The sequence below is a fragment of the Nannospalax galili genome, unplaced genomic scaffold, assembly GCF_000622305.1.
Source record: "Nannospalax galili isolate Female #2095 unplaced genomic scaffold, S.galili_v1.0 scaffold44, whole genome shotgun sequence".
Classification (NCBI taxonomy): Eukaryota; Metazoa; Chordata; class Mammalia; order Rodentia; family Spalacidae; genus Nannospalax; species Nannospalax galili.
Window position 1 is genome coordinate 28,885 of NW_008355789.1, and position 15,746 is coordinate 44,630.

At 40.7% G+C, this 15,746-nt stretch overlaps 1 protein-coding gene across 1 annotated transcript; it reads right to left on the reverse strand.

Moving 5' to 3' along the window:
* Positions 1-4,273: 4,273 nt before the first annotated feature.
* LOC103750442 (olfactory receptor 10A3-like) lies at positions 4,274-5,203 on the reverse strand. Its single transcript, XM_029556332.1, has one exon. It carries the CDS (start codon positions 5,138-5,140, stop codon positions 4,274-4,276), a length of 867 nt encoding a protein of 288 aa, XP_029412192.1. The 5' UTR covers positions 5,141-5,203.
* Positions 5,204-15,746: the final 10,543 nt, after the last annotated feature.

The following is a 15,746-nucleotide window of genomic DNA, read 5'->3' on the forward strand; positions in this document are numbered from 1 at the left end:
GGCTTAAGGAACTAGCAAAAAATCCAGTACATGAGTAATTGATATTCTATGAGAATAAATACATTTTTTTCACAAAAATGATTCAGTAATGAGCTCTAAGGAGTATGTCTCTCATATAGTTTTAGGGAAGATGAGAGATAATGGTAAAAATTTTGAAACACTGGCATAGAACAGTTCCAATTTTTATCATTATATTAAGTAATACTGCTGTGATTTTTCTTTTTCTTTTTTTTCTTTTTTTTTTCCTTTTTCTTTTTGTCTCACCATGTTGCTCAGCACACTGGCAAGTCCTGGACTCAAGAAAACATCCTTCCTAAGCCTGAGGAAACCTAGACTAACAGGTATAGGACACTGTGCTACCCACTAACTGCTGTTGTGGCTGATCCTCATAGTGTCTCTGAAGGGAAGTAATATCACCACTATGATCATCATACTCACCATCACTCTTTCCTTTTTATACATAAAGAAGCTAATCCTCACTAAGCATGTGTAAATGTCAAAGATCTAGAATATGGCAGAAACTTGAAATTAGAGTTTTCTTGCTTGTGTTTTGTTACATTTTTCACTTTGTTTCTTTGTGTTTGGTTTTGCTTATGGGGTTGTTCTTTCTTTCTTTGGTGGGAGTTAGGTTTTATTTATTTTTGCTTTTTATTTCTTTGACAAAGATCACACATATGGCCCAGGCTGGTCCCAAAGTCATCATCTTCCTGCACAAGCCTCCCAAGTGCTGGGATTATAGGCATGTGCCACCATGACCAGCTAGGATCATTTAAGTCTTGCTGCATGCTCTTAGAGTTCCTACTAAGCCATCCTACAATGATACTTTTTATGCATATCCAATTAGCAGCAATGGGTACGATATACTTATTTCTATATTTGTGCATGCATATGCATATTTATAATTTCTAACTCATAAAATTTCAACTAATTCTCATGTAAATGATATTAATATGCATATAATTCTAGTACAAGGTATTTTATTTACATCTGTGTATTTAGAGAGCAAAGCTACATTAAGAGGTACTTATATCCATTTGGTAGAATCTTAGTATGTCTTTCCAAGTATATCCCCCTCTCCCAATGTAAAACATTTGCTGTATGAATATATAGCAAATGTAGTGAGATTGTGGCACAGCTACAAATACAAAGCTAAGATTCCTCTTTCACAAAAGACTTGCTTCTGCACAGTGGTTGGCTGACTGCTGTTAGCTCCTTCAAAGTTGCCCTCAGCTTTTGCTCTGAGGTCATTGTCTTCTTGGAGAAGACCCAGTTAAATACTGAGCAAGAAAGATCTACTACTTCTAATCCATGCAGGAAGTCCTTAATGGACACTCTAGAGCTCCCTCTTGGACTGGGAGTCTATGCCAAGCCTGCTTGACCTTCACAGGACTCCTCCTGCCAAGCCCACACCAGCCCTTTCTGTCCTACCCAAGGGTTTGCACTAACTGCATCTCAGTGTCTGCTTCCTGGAGATCCTGACTAGCTGACATGATGCTCAGGATATTAGACGGAACCAAGCAGGAAAATCAGGTTGCAGAGTGGGGGATTTACAACCCAAATAAGAGTAGATCCTGCAAATACCCAATCTTGCCATCCCGCTGCTCATGAGGATCTCATCCCAGCTGGACATACCCTCAATTCCTGGCACAACATGATGGTTAGTGATAAGAGTTTTCAGGAATTGTGATCTGGGACTGTGTTCCATGAGGGGAAATTCTCTGCCTACTACAACAATTTAATGTTGAAATGCACAGGGTACTGAGGGGTTAATAAATATAAGAGACTGGATTTATAGGGTTATTCTTAACTTGTACTGGTCTACAAATAAAGCTGATGCAATCAGCAAAACACTAACAGTAATGCTTGAGATCCGGAGACTCAGTATTTCGCAAAAAAAAAAAAAAAAAAAAAAAAAAAAATACCTTCATGTCTAGTAATGGACAACCAGGAGTTAAAGATCTTTTACTGGGTTTGATAGTTATAGTGTCTGAATTTGAAAGATGTTTTACCCTTGTTATCGGCCACGGAGAAGAATTTTAGAACAAAAGTTTTCATGATGCGGAATCAATAACCACATCCCTCAATACTCTCTAAGAGAAGCATGTAAATAATGAGATGCTGACATGTTACCAATTTCACAACCTCTGGATTTATTCACTCTGAAAAGGTCACACAGTTAGTAACCAAACTCATGGAACACAGAACTTAGGAACAGCATTTTCCCACAATAGCCAGCAATGGATGATTCATTTTTGATGTCTTGAGGGCATTTTGTCCTACAAGTGAAAATGTAACAAAAGTCTCTTAAAATGACAGTTTCCAGTGGAAATACTAGCAACACTCAAAGTGAGAACTGAGTGAACTTCCCAGATAGCATTTTGACCACTAATAGTTCATAAATATTTGTAAGAGTACCAAGAGTAGGCAGCTTGACACTAAGTCCATTTACAAAATCATAGTAGGAAGTTCTCCCCAAGGCCCATGAGCTCCCCGACCATGGGTTCTTGGCCAGATTTACAATATCAGGCATGAGTTTCCTACTGTAGAGCAAATCTTAAATCCAATCAGAAAACAATTGGTTTGCCACATAACATTAATGCCACTAGTGCACCAATGGGCATATCTTGCCACTGGTCATTATTGCAGTTCACAGAGGTCACAGTTGGATTAGACTGTTGATGACTTTCATCCCTCAGTTGCCTGCATAGCACCATCCAGTACTATAACAGCTTCTGGAGGAAGTTTCCAGAGAAGTATCAACTTGATTTCTCCATCCTATGACCAAAGTGCATGGTGTCTTCAGCAATTAGGGTCTTCAGCTGTCCTCATCAGAGAAGCTTCTTTATGCAGTGGTCAGTGGTTTACACAGAGGCTCACACCTAGTCAAAGTGCAGAAAATAAGTGTCCATGGAGTGCTCAGCCACAAATGGGAAATCTATATTACGCATCCTGACCACAAGGCTTCGGGGAGCATCACAGAAGAGGGGGCAGAAAGACTGTACGAGCCAGAGGTCAGGGAGTAGTAGGAAAAACAACATCTTCTGGACATGGTAGGGTCACTGCACTCATGATCTCACAGAAGCTGTGGTCACCTGAAGAAAACCTGTACACCATCAAGCCAGTCAACCTTCCAGCATGAATGACCCCTACACACTCCCCTCGCTGAGGAGCTATGGACAGCTGATGGCTGCTAGAAGAGACAAAGTTTTCTTTAGAAGTATGGTGCCTGGTAGGTTGATCACACTCCAGTGGATGCCTGTATACACATGTGCATATGGACAGCACTAATTAGACTTCATGGGTTATTAAAAACAAGGAAAATAAAGAGAGGACATGAAGTTGGGAGGGGGTCAGGCAGGAAGAGTTGGAGGAGAGAGTGGGCAGGGGGGATATGATCAAAATATATTGCATCCATGTATAAAATTCCCAAATAATAAATTTAAAATGTATTTTTAAAAATACCAATAATTAGTTTATGGTTGCAACCTATGAATCTACTAATTAGAGTGAGTCTGAGCCCCCAAGATAAATGCATTTTTTTATCCTTTCATGGAACACATTGTCTCTCTAGAAATAAGCATTTCATCACATTGATATTCCGATGAAGCTCTAGACAGCAGTGACACTCAATGGGTTACAGATTTATTTGAACAGCAATTCTGCAGTAGCATACTTTGATTTGTGGTGCTGAGGATTGAACCCAGGGCATTCTGCATACTCAGCAAGTGTCTATCATTAATTGACATTCTCAGTCCTTGCCTTCTCAGATAGGGTCTCTCTGTGCAGCACACGCTACCTGGAACTCATGTAGCCCAGGCTGACCTGGAACTCCAGATTTTCCTACTTTGACCTTCTGAGTGCTGGCCTATAGACACTTCACCCACATCTATAATAGATTATTAAAGTATGTAAATACAAAGTGGCTTGTCTTCTCAGTCATCCACCGAGGAATCTAGCACACAAAAATAGAATCAACAAACATATGAGCCTGTGGAACTACATTTTTATTAAAGCATCCTTTTAATGAAAACATTCTAATAATGATTTGAATGTCAGAAATAGAGAAGTGGATTGATAAACTGTATATAACATGTTACGAAAACATGTAGCTTTTAAAAACAATTAACTGCAGTATTTATTTTTAAAGAGGGATGCCATAAAATAAAGGAATTAAGCATAATCTGCTCAAAAAATCTGCTGTTTGCACCATTTTCTCAATTCATACAGAGTTCCCGTTGTGTGATGTCTGAATATCACATGGCTTCTCAACAAGTCACACTGTGTGGAAAACCACTTTTCTTCGCCATAATTTCACGACAGCTCTTTTCATCTCATTGTTTTTCAAGCTGTAGATAAGTGGATTCAGCAGAGGGGTCAGCAGTGTGTAAGCCAATGACATCAGTGTCTTGGTGGTCAGTGAGTACCTGGATTTGGGCTGTAGATAAGTCATACTGGCTGTGCCATAGAAGAGGGTGACAGACGTGAGGTAAGAGGCACACGTGGAAAAGGCCTTCTGCCTCCCGGTAGTGGATGACATCTTCAGGATGGCAAAGAGGATGCGAATGTAAGACAAGAGGATCAGCAGAAAGGGAGTCAAAATGATCAGAACGGTGCCTGTGAAGGCGTAGATTTCAAACAGGAAGGTGTCTGCACACGCAAGCTCCAGCACAGGGGGAGTCTCACAGAAGAGATGATTGATTTCTTTAGAGCCACAAAAGGGGAAGCTAAACACCCATGTGGTCTGCACAGTAGCCACCATGATCCCTGAGACCCATGAGAATATTGCTAATTCCATAAAAACCCTTTTGTTCACTATCACTGGGTAGGATAGAGGATGGCAGATGTCAGCAAAATGGTCACAAGCCATCGACCCCAAGAGAAAACATTCTGCCCCACCAAAGAGAAGAATGAAATACATCTGTGCAAAACAGCATCTAAAGGAAATGGTCGCTCTCTCAACAGTCAGGACCACCAGCATTTCAGGTGTGATGGCTGTGCTAAAATACAGGTCCACTATGGATAAATTCTGCAGGGACATGTACATGGGGATGTGGAGACTCTGGACCAAGAAGATGGTGGCAATAATGATGGCATTTCCTATCAAGGTCACAAGATAAATAACCAAGAAAGCTCCAAGCATCTGTCCTTGGAGTTCAGGAAAGTTAGAAAAGCCCAAGAGGATGAATTCAACTTCAGAGCTGTGATTTTTGTCTCCTCATTTCATTAGTGAAGCACTATGCTGTTCTTAGGGACATATTATATACGAGGTGAAGTCACAGGGCAAGAACTGAGTTCAAACTTGAACTTCTTAAGATAATATATAATGGCATGCTCATTTTGACAGATGTTCAGACAGGCAATTTCGAAGAATGGCAGGCAAGTTGTAATAATGAGTCTTAAAATGAAAATGAGTAAGTAATGAATCTTCACCTGGATCTCTTGTTTAGCATAAAATAGGGCTGGCAAGATGGCTCACTGGGTAAAAGCACATGTTACAAAAGCCAGACAACCAGTGTTCAATATCCAGAACCCACATTAAAAAAAAGGGGGGGGCGGGCAGGAGAGGTGCACACACCTTTAATACCAGGACTCAGGAAGCAAAGGCAAGCAGATCTCTGTGACGTAGAGGTCAGCCTGGTCTACATAGCAAGTTCCAAGCCAGCTGGGGCTACAAAGAGAGGTCTAATATCCCCCTGCCAAAAAAAAAACCAGGTGCAGTAATTCACATCTGTCATCCTAGAGCTCCTGTGCAAAATGGAAGGCAGAGACAAGAAACTTATTTGTAAGCATGCAGGCCAGCTAGCCTGAGGTATTTTCCCAGTGTGAACCCACTCCCAGAAGTTGTCCTCTGACAGGCCCATGCACATAATGGCATCGCACACCTGCGTTCGCACACACTCATACACACAAACAATGATCAAGAATTTTTAATTAAAAAATAAAAATAAGCCAGGCGTGGTGGTGTACGCCTTTAATCCCAGCACTTGGGAGGCAGAGGCAGGCAGATTTCTGTGAGTTCAAGGCCAGCCTGGTCTACATAGTGCATTCCAGGACAGGGGGGGCGACAGGGAGACCAAAAAGACCAAAAAAAAAAAAAATAGAAGTGTAAAACGACAGCGTAAAGTCTCTGGCAACTTTTTTGCTATGTAGCAAAAGAAATAATAATCAAACCTGTTCTTAAAGCATATACAAGCACCGCATGTCTTTTAAAATTCATTGTCCACTACCCTGATGCATGCATCTCTGTGTTATTTTTAATTGTATACTTGTGTGTGAACTTAAGTTCTAAATTAGACAAATAGCAAAAGATACAAATTTAAGATGAGTATTTGAAATATAAGCACATTTTGCACAATATTCATTATAACTACCAAAGTTCAAAATGCACCTCTATTACCTCATTAAACACGAAAAATAAAAATTATATACCTGAACAGATATAAAAATAATCAAAAGTGATTGATTTATAGATGTACTGATTTCAGATGAACTAAGTCAAATCATAGTGTTTTGATTTCTGATCCAGATGAAACTAATTACAATGAAATTTGCTCCAATGGGAAATTTAAAAAACCAGTTTTCTACCACTGATCCGTGTGATTACAAAGTGATTTTTAGGGCTTTGAAAAATGCCACTTAGGGTCATTCTGATTGTGTGGTTCTATAACCCCCTCCAAAAACAATACACATACACACATTAGAAAGTGGATATTACCCACTCAACAAACACTGTTTGAACACCTGCCTGGGAGACAACCCTTCACCCTTTCAGAAACTTGGGTCATGAACTCCACAGTGGTCTTCCCTAGCCACACAGCTTACAGCAGAAATCTCTTCCTATCGCCCAGTCTACCTCCCATTACACCACTTTACTATTTTGTCACAGCACTCATTACTAATGGAAATTAACACATATCTATTTGGGTGTTTATGCTTAGTACATAATTCTCCCTTCTAGAATGCAAACTTGAGGAGGACAAGAACTTCGTTCTATTCTTTGCTCTGTTTTCAGTGCCCAGAACAGGTCACATACGACGTATTAGATGCTAAACTGGTGTTTAATAAAAACTGCAGGTTACACTGCACTCAACGGAGGCCAGACTGAGGAGGGGGGAACAATGACAAGAGGCAGCGAGGAGGCATGAAGGATGGATGACTCTCTCAGGCCGGCCAGTGGTACACATTGCTGACTGTTTTCCCCCTTCCCATTACCCTTCAGAACCCTTCTCTGGACAGTGTTCCCACTCTCCTTGCACCCACCGAGACCAACTCCCCTGCCCCCAGCTCCTTGCCTCTTATCCAACCACAACACTCCCTGTCTTCGTGGGGCACTAACGGCTTCCAGTGTCTTGCACCACCTTCTCCCATCTGAATCTCATAACTCCATCAAAACAATCTCAGGCTGCTTCCCAGAATCTTTAGGCATTCCCTGATCCACAGAATAAAATACCCACTTCTCAAACTAGCATGTAAAGAAACGAGAGTGATTTCTAGAACAATTGTTCTAGAAACCTAAATGAGAGGGACATTCCTTCTGCATGGAGATATGGATAAATAACCATCATCACATCATCACAGATGGAAGGGCCAGTCAGTGGAAGAGGGAGGCTGGCCACTCCAGTGTCACCTGAGCTCTAGAATGGAGGATGTTGGATTTTTTGTAAAGTTCAGTAAACAAATGCAGTTGTAGTGTTGGACATGATAAAAGGAATCCAGAGGAGAGAAGGACAGAGCAACCTGAAGCCATGCAACATCTTAAGTGCAAATCATTGGGACATTAACAGAGTAAAGGCTAGTTGATTTACTAAGTCTAACCAGGATGATACACTACAAGGAAATACCTAGGACTGGGGAGATGGCTCGGTGGGTAAAATGCACTGCACAAGCATGAGAACCTGAGTTTGGATCTCCAGCAACCACTTAAAATAGCTCGGGGTGGTTGTACATACCTAACCTCAGTGCTGGGGACCAGGGAGACAGGCAGATTCTGGAGGCTCACTGGCCAGCTAATATGACCAACATGGCGATTTCCAGGTTCCATGAGACACTGTCTCAAAAGAAAAAAAGGTGAAGAGCAAAGAAAAAGACACCCAGTGTCGACCTCTGGCCCCATGCACACAGGAACAGGCAAACACACACAAGTGCACACACGGGCATAAAGCGCACACACACACACACACACACACACACACACACACACAAAATGCCTATATAATCTGTAATAATATGTTAAAAATGTCAGATTTTCCTAAAATGAGTGAAGTAGACTCTGCAAGGAAATAAAGTCTTAAGTCCATTTCTTTTTTTTTTTTTTTTTTTTTTTTTTTTTGGTCTTTTTGAGACAGGGTTTCCCTGTAGACCAGGCTGGACTTGAACTCACAGAGATCCACCTGCCTCTGCCTCACGAGTACTGGGACTAAAGGCGTGCACCACCAACAAAATAATATGATGAAAATATGTTCAATTTCAAATGTATAAAACCAATTAAATTTGTAAAATAAGATAATTTAGAGGATCGTATTAGAAATAGACAAACTTCTGGAAGCTGATAAGGAAACTTAATGGAAAAAAACTACTTTTGTGCTTTTAAACACCTGAATCTAAATGTGCCATCTTTTCCCTTTAATGTGAAATGACCTGACATTAACTCAGCTAACTCACTGTCAAGTTCTATTGACTTTAGAATTAATTTTCCTTATCTCTTTGGGCAAGCAGTTCCCTCGTTAGCATTTCATCTTTACAGAACTAGCCGTGCTCCTGACCACCCTCACTCTGACTCCTCAGGTCCATGCCTCTAAGAATTGATGATCTGTGTAATCTCTAGTTGTTACCTGGACTGTGTAAACAAACTACCTTATAGCTCTAGTTTGTATCTAGACTTTTATGTGACTAGGAAAGGAAGAGGAATTGGCTTTCTTACCTGAGCAGTGGTATCGCTTGGTAAATACCTCCTAATGTCACTGAGGACTATGGAGTGTAATCCCACTAACAGGAACTATAAACTTAAACCCACTGACAGAAACCCAAGCATAACCTTTAGCTCTTTACTTTCAACTGTCCCTGATTCTCATGCTATTTAATCAGATATTTCGCCTCTTATTTAAAAAGCACCCCCATCTATACAACTCGGTGATTCAGTGCATCGATTTCTTCATAACATTGTGTGCCATGGGAGAAACATTCTCTAGCGAACTTATACACCATTTACACAATTTCTTCTGTGGAGATAAGGAAGCAGAATAGCAAAAAGTAGAAACATCCCTCCTCCAGGATTCTTCACACAGGAGACTCAACCTCACCATGATCTCCCAATTACAAATTGAGAGCAGAGACTGAATGAATGTAAGAAATAGGCACAGAGAAGGGAGTCAGGGATGCAGTCCTGGGTGAGGGCAAGGGGATTCAGGGGGGGATCTGATTGGATGATGGACAGCCTTGTGCAAAGCTGTCAGACTTGGAAAGCCTCTGCATCATCACCAAGTTTTGTAGTAAGATTACAGAAACAACCTGGGCCTGGTGGCACACACCTTTAATTCCAGCACTTAGGAGGCAGAGGCAGGAGGATATCTGTGAGAGCCAAGCCAGCCTGGTCTACATAGAAAGTTCCAGGTCACCTGAGGCTACATGGGGACTCTGTCATCAAAAACAAAAACAAAACAATAGGGGAGCATCAAAATCTGCAGTGAGCTCTCAGTCTCATTCCCAGCACTTTAACCAGTTACGTTTAACCATTGATTGCCACCCACTGCAAAAAGACGCTTCTCTGACCAAAGCTGAGAGTAGGTCAGGTTTACAGGTTTAAACATCAGTATCCCAAAGGCAATTTGACAGCATGACCATGTAGCAAAGTAGCAATCCAGGTTCTATTCCAGGGCCCATGATGTCCCCAGCCATGGGATTTTGAGCAGGATAGTTACTGGAGGAAGAGATCATTCTAGGTATCTTCTATTGAGGGTATGACAACTAATAGGTTTCCCACACTCCAGTGGAGGTCCCCACACCCATGCACCTATGGGTAGCACTAACTGGACTTAGTGGGTTATAGAAAATGAAAACATCTAGCTGGACATGGTGGCCCACGCCTTTAATCTCAGCAATCCTGAGGCAGAGGCAGGTGGATCTCTGTGCAATTGAGGCTAGCCTGATCTACATTGTGAATTCTAGGCCAGATGTGGCTACTGAGAGACCCTGTCTCATAATTAAGAAAAAAGACATGGGTCTGGAGAGATGGCTCAGTGGTTAAAAGCTCTGGCAGCTCTTGCAAAGGACCTGGGTTCGATTTCCAGCACCTACATGATAGCTAACCACCTTCTGCAACTCCAGTTCCGGGGAATCCAGTGCCCTCTTTTGACCTCCTCCAGCATTGCATGACACAGGTACACTAACTTGCATGCAGGTGATACACTCATACACATAAAATAAAAATGATAAATAAAATATTTTTAAGAAAAATAAAATTAAGGACGAAGTTGGGAGAGAATATGATGGAATGTGGAGGAAGTTAGAGGGAAATGGGAATAGATATGATAGTTCATGGTATACATGTACAAAATAATCAAAAATAAAGAAAAAGTTTTCAAGCTTTAAAAAATATTTATTTCTATTTTATGTATATGGGTATGTGCATGTATATGGGTGCACCACATGCATGCAATGGTCATGGGGTCCAGAAGAGGGCATCAGACCCTCTGGAACTTGAATTATGGATGGTTGTTCATCACCATGTGAATGCTGGGTCCTCTAAAAGAGCAGCCAATGCTCTTAACCCATGAACCATCTCTCCAAACCCAGAAAAAAAAAATTTTTGAGTGAAATTTGAGGGGAACGAGTCCTTCAAGTAATTTCTATACTTGGATCTTATTAACCTGATGTTAAAACACCTATGTTAGCTATATTATTTTGAGCAAATCATGTGAGTTCTCTATTCCTATTAATTTTCAGTGAAAGAAAGACACTATTGTTAATCCTCACAGGATTTATATAAGAGTCAAGGGACTTAGGGGTTAGCCCAAAATGACTTGACCAATCCACAGGACCATCATCTCAGTCCCTAGAGATATAGAGATGATCTAGTTAGGGCTTGGCTTTATCCAAAGCCAGATGATATAGCCAGGGCACAATTTTCTTTTCCTGGTCTCTCACATACCTGATAAGGGGTTAATATCCAAAATATATAAGAAACTCACATAATGAGGGGAGAGGAAGAAGAGAGAGGGAGACAGGAAGCAGGGAGGAGGAAAGGGACAGGCCCAAGAAGGAGCACGAGGAGGGGGAGGAGGAGACAAGGAAGCAGTGGGAGACATGCCTGGCATGCAAACATGGCTGACAAAGGACTTGATATCTAGAATAGTTTTCCTTTTCTTATTGTAAGTTTTTAAAATTTTAACATGGGTTCTCACTACATTACCCAGACTTGTCTAGTATTCTATACACCAATGAAGAAAAGCTAACATTGGGAAGGGGAGGATGTTGAGACAGGGTCTCATTCTGCAGACCAGGCAAGCCTCAAACTCACAGAAATGTGCCTGCGTCTGCCTCCAAGGTGCTAGAGTTAAAGGTGTGCACCACCACACCCGGCAAAAGTTAACCATTTAAAATAAGCTAAGGTTCATACTCTAGGTTTCCTTCATTTGGCAGATGCATAATGTCACTTGACATCATTTCAGTGTCACGCAGGATGGACTCTGTCCTATAACTGCCTGAGCTGGCACCTAGTCAACCCATCCCTACTGTCTGTGAAGCTCTGCCAGTCGTGATCTTTTACTGTCTCATAATTTTACCTTTTTCATAATGTCTTGTATTTGCATTTATATAATCTATGGCCTTTCAGATCTGCTGTGTCACATAGTAATTGCACTTAAACCTTGCTTACATATTTCCATGCCTTAACAGCTCATTTCTTTTCATTGCTGAATATTTTTCCACCGTTTGGTTATACCAGTTGATCCATTCACCTGTGGGACAGCATGTTGATTGTTTCTCACCTCTGATGATTGTCAGCTACAAATATTTGTGTGCAGACTTTTGTGTGGATGTAAGTTTCTAACTCATCTGGGTAAACGTCTAGGAGCATGGTTGCAGAATCACAGGTATGGTAAGATTACATTTAACTTTGTAAGAACTGACCAATTGTCTTCCAAAGCATCTGCATCATTTTGAGTTCCTACCAGTGATCAGAATTCCTACTGACCCACATCTTCATTTACTGCTGTCAGTCGTGTATATTTTAGCCACTCTAATAGGCATGCCATGACATTTTATGGTGTTTTTAGTTTGAAATCTGTAATGATACATGAAATTGAGCATCCTCAAATGCTTTTTGCCATCCATGTATCTTCTTTAATGATGTGTTTATTCAGATATTTTTGTACACTTTTTTTCTGCTGGGGATCAAGAAATTTTGCCCACATTTCTGGGAGTTTTAAGGTTTGGTTTGTTTGTTTGATTGTTTGTTAGATTTTTTGAGACAAAGTCTCACCATATAACACTGACAGGCCTGGAATTCACTCTGTAGACCAGACTGGCCTCAAACTCACAGAGATCTACCTGTCTCTGCTTCCTGAAGGCTGGGATTAAAGTCATTTGTCATGCCTGTCTGCCCACTCTTTAATTAATTATGTTGGGTTTTTTCTCATTACTGAGCTTTAAGGCTTGTTTGCATATTTTTGACACGTCTTGTATCAGATACGCAGTTGCAAATATTTCCTCCCAGTCCCTGGAGTATCTTTTCATTCTCTTCAGTGTGTTCCACAGAGCAGATGTTTCTCATTTTAATGAAGTCAGCTCTTATGCAGAAATTACCTTCAGATTCAAACATTCCTTCTAGGAGGGGGCAGACAGAGAGTTTCAAGGATGCAGCTTCCATGAATCATCATTCATGCTGGGGTGGGCCTTTTGGTGCTGTGGCTGCTGTTGAGTTGTCAATGCTCCTGTAAGTAACCCTTCACCCGCATTTCTGTAAGTAATCCCAATAAACCCACTGGTTCACTAAGGTATACTTGAATAAAATAATTTCTTTGGTGTGTTGGTGCCCTATCTGGCGTGAATAGATGTTTGTTCACATCTCCCTAGGGAAAGTCACACAGCTAATCAATATTTTCATGGATCATTGTGGGAATGACTCTTCTGGAAAAGCCTCTTGTCTTACCTACCCTTGTAACCAAAATTAATCTTACGTTTTGAGATCATTTAATACTATCTATTCAATCTGCTTTCTTACTACACAGCCAGTTTATTTAAATTTCAATAGAGTAAGATTTAGAAGAACAGAGAAAGAATAAAGTTTAGGCAAAAGACCAGAGCCTGAACTTCAGCAGATGAGCAGAGGATTTATTGAGCAAAGGTGACACGCTTCTCCATGAACAAACAAGCTGTGTCAAGGTGTGAAGGGGTGGGACTATATTATATATGGCTAGAAAATAAAGAAAGCACACACACAGAGAGAAAGAGAGAGAGAGAGAGAGAGAGAGAGAGAGAGCTATGAAGTCTGGGTTGGGTGGTCCTACGGCCCTTTTCCTGGAGTTGCAGAATAAAGAGGCTGTTTAGGTTGGCTGTGGCTAGTTTGATGACGGTGGAGCAAGGACAGCAGAGACACATCCTGGCAAGAGGAGTGGGTTGTCTGGTGTACCACAGCTGTGGCATTCCATCATGCATGAGACAGAGATTTGATTAACTATTAACTGTGGGGCTAGGGCAAGGCAATTGTCTCAGGGAACTTCTGGTTTCTATCATTCCAGACCCTGAAGACGTAAAAAAGAAATGAATGGGGGCCATTTTTCTTTTAACTGAGAAGGAGTCTTTAGGTGGCATGGAGCAGGAACATAGCCTTAATTTGGACTTGGGCGGTCATACAAGCTGTTCAATCATGAGGTTTTATAAGAATTTTTAGAGACAACAGTTAAGTATAGTGCAAAGAAGAAATGGAAGATGAGCTGGTCAGTCTAGTCCTCATTCCAGGTGTCCAGGTCCATTGAGGTTCTGGTCACATCCTTAGTGTGTTTTCCAGGAACAGGACATTACTTTAGGAAAAAGAGAGAGAGATGGGAAAAAACAGAACCCCTTATTGGCCTCCCCAGTTTCTAGCTATAGTGGAACTAGAGACATTTTTGGAATAAATAGTTTAGACATTTTTAGCCTTATGTAGGGACAAGCTTACTCCCAGGTTCAAGGGAATTTTCCACTCTTAGCCAAATAAGAAACTAGCCATTTTCTTTTGGGATCTTTATCCTAAATCTAATTAATTTTTTTATTACTCCTCCCTCTGAAGGGGTAACACTAGTTGCAAACAAAGAATTTGGATGTTAGTCATTCTGGCTTTTCCTATGATGAATGGGAGCATAGAGTGTGGCAGCTGGGTACCCCTTCAGTGGCTGTATTTAAAAAACCCAAAAGTGTATAACTGTTAGTTATAGAAAGAAAAAATAGTCCTTGACTGGTGCCTGGGAGGACATGTGAAGGAGAAGTAAGGCAAAAGCAGTTAGGCAGAAGTTCTAGGCAAGGAAGCAGAAGTCAAAATGGTGAATTTTAAATGTCCAAATTATTTTTTGATGAGGGCTTCCAAGAACATCCATCCTCTGGGCTGTTTTTCCTTTTTACCTGGCTGTCATGGCTGGACTCAGGATCTGTTTTTCAGGTACTTTGATAGTTGTTGGAATGGCTAGAATTGTACTGTGAGTTCCCTCCCAAATTGTTTCTAGACAGGGCAAGAGAAAAAAAATGGTCATTTTTTTAAAGTTTTAGATAAAACTAATAGTGGGCTTGTTTTTCTTGGCTATAGGTAGGCCCTGTAGTGTTGAATTATGCCAAGACCTGAAGTTTATACATGAATAGTATTTTTATTAAGGACAGGATTATTAGTGAGAAATACTTGTTTAAATAACATTTTATACAAACTTAAACTTAATGTTTGGAAAGTGCAATTCTTGGATTCTTAAAGAACTATACCAATTTTTTTTGTTATACTTTCCTGTTGGGTGTTTAAGACCATGTAGTTGACCCAAATAAATCAATTTATTTTCATTGAGGGTCTGGTCCTCAGGGGTCACATGGGCTTGGGGGAGCCCCTGGCTCCTTTGGCTTTTTTTTTTTTTTTACCAGTTTTGTCTCTGTGAGAAAAAGTCAGAAGGTCCGGCTCAGTGGTGGCTTTTCCCCAGCCCCATACCCTGATTTATAGTTTTTCAGAAGGAACAAGGATATGTCAACAAACATCATAAATCATGTAAGTGTACTCAAAGACAAGAGCCACATGATCATGTTAATAATGCAAAGAAGGCCTTTGACAAAATTCAACATACATTTATGTTCAAAGTCCTATAGAGAATTGGACTGGAGGGAACATACCTCAACATAATTGAAGCCATATACAACAAACCTATAGCCAACATCATTCTAAATGAAGAAAACCTGGAAGCATTCCCATTAAAATCAGGAACCAAACAAGGCTTTCCACTATCTCCACTCCTTGGCTATAGTCATAAAAACAGTATGGTACTGGCACAAAAATAGACCTGCAGATCAATGGAACAAAATTGAAGACCCAAATACGAGTACATGCAATTTCAGCCACCTGATATTTGACAAAGGGGCCAAGAACATTTACTGGAGGAAAGACAGCACGTTCAGCAAATGGTGCTGGCAAAACTGGATCTGCACCTGTAGAAGAATGAAACTAAAGCCCTATCTTTCACCCTGCACAAAAGTCAACTCCAAATGGATCAAAGACCTCAATGTGAAACTTGAAACTCTAA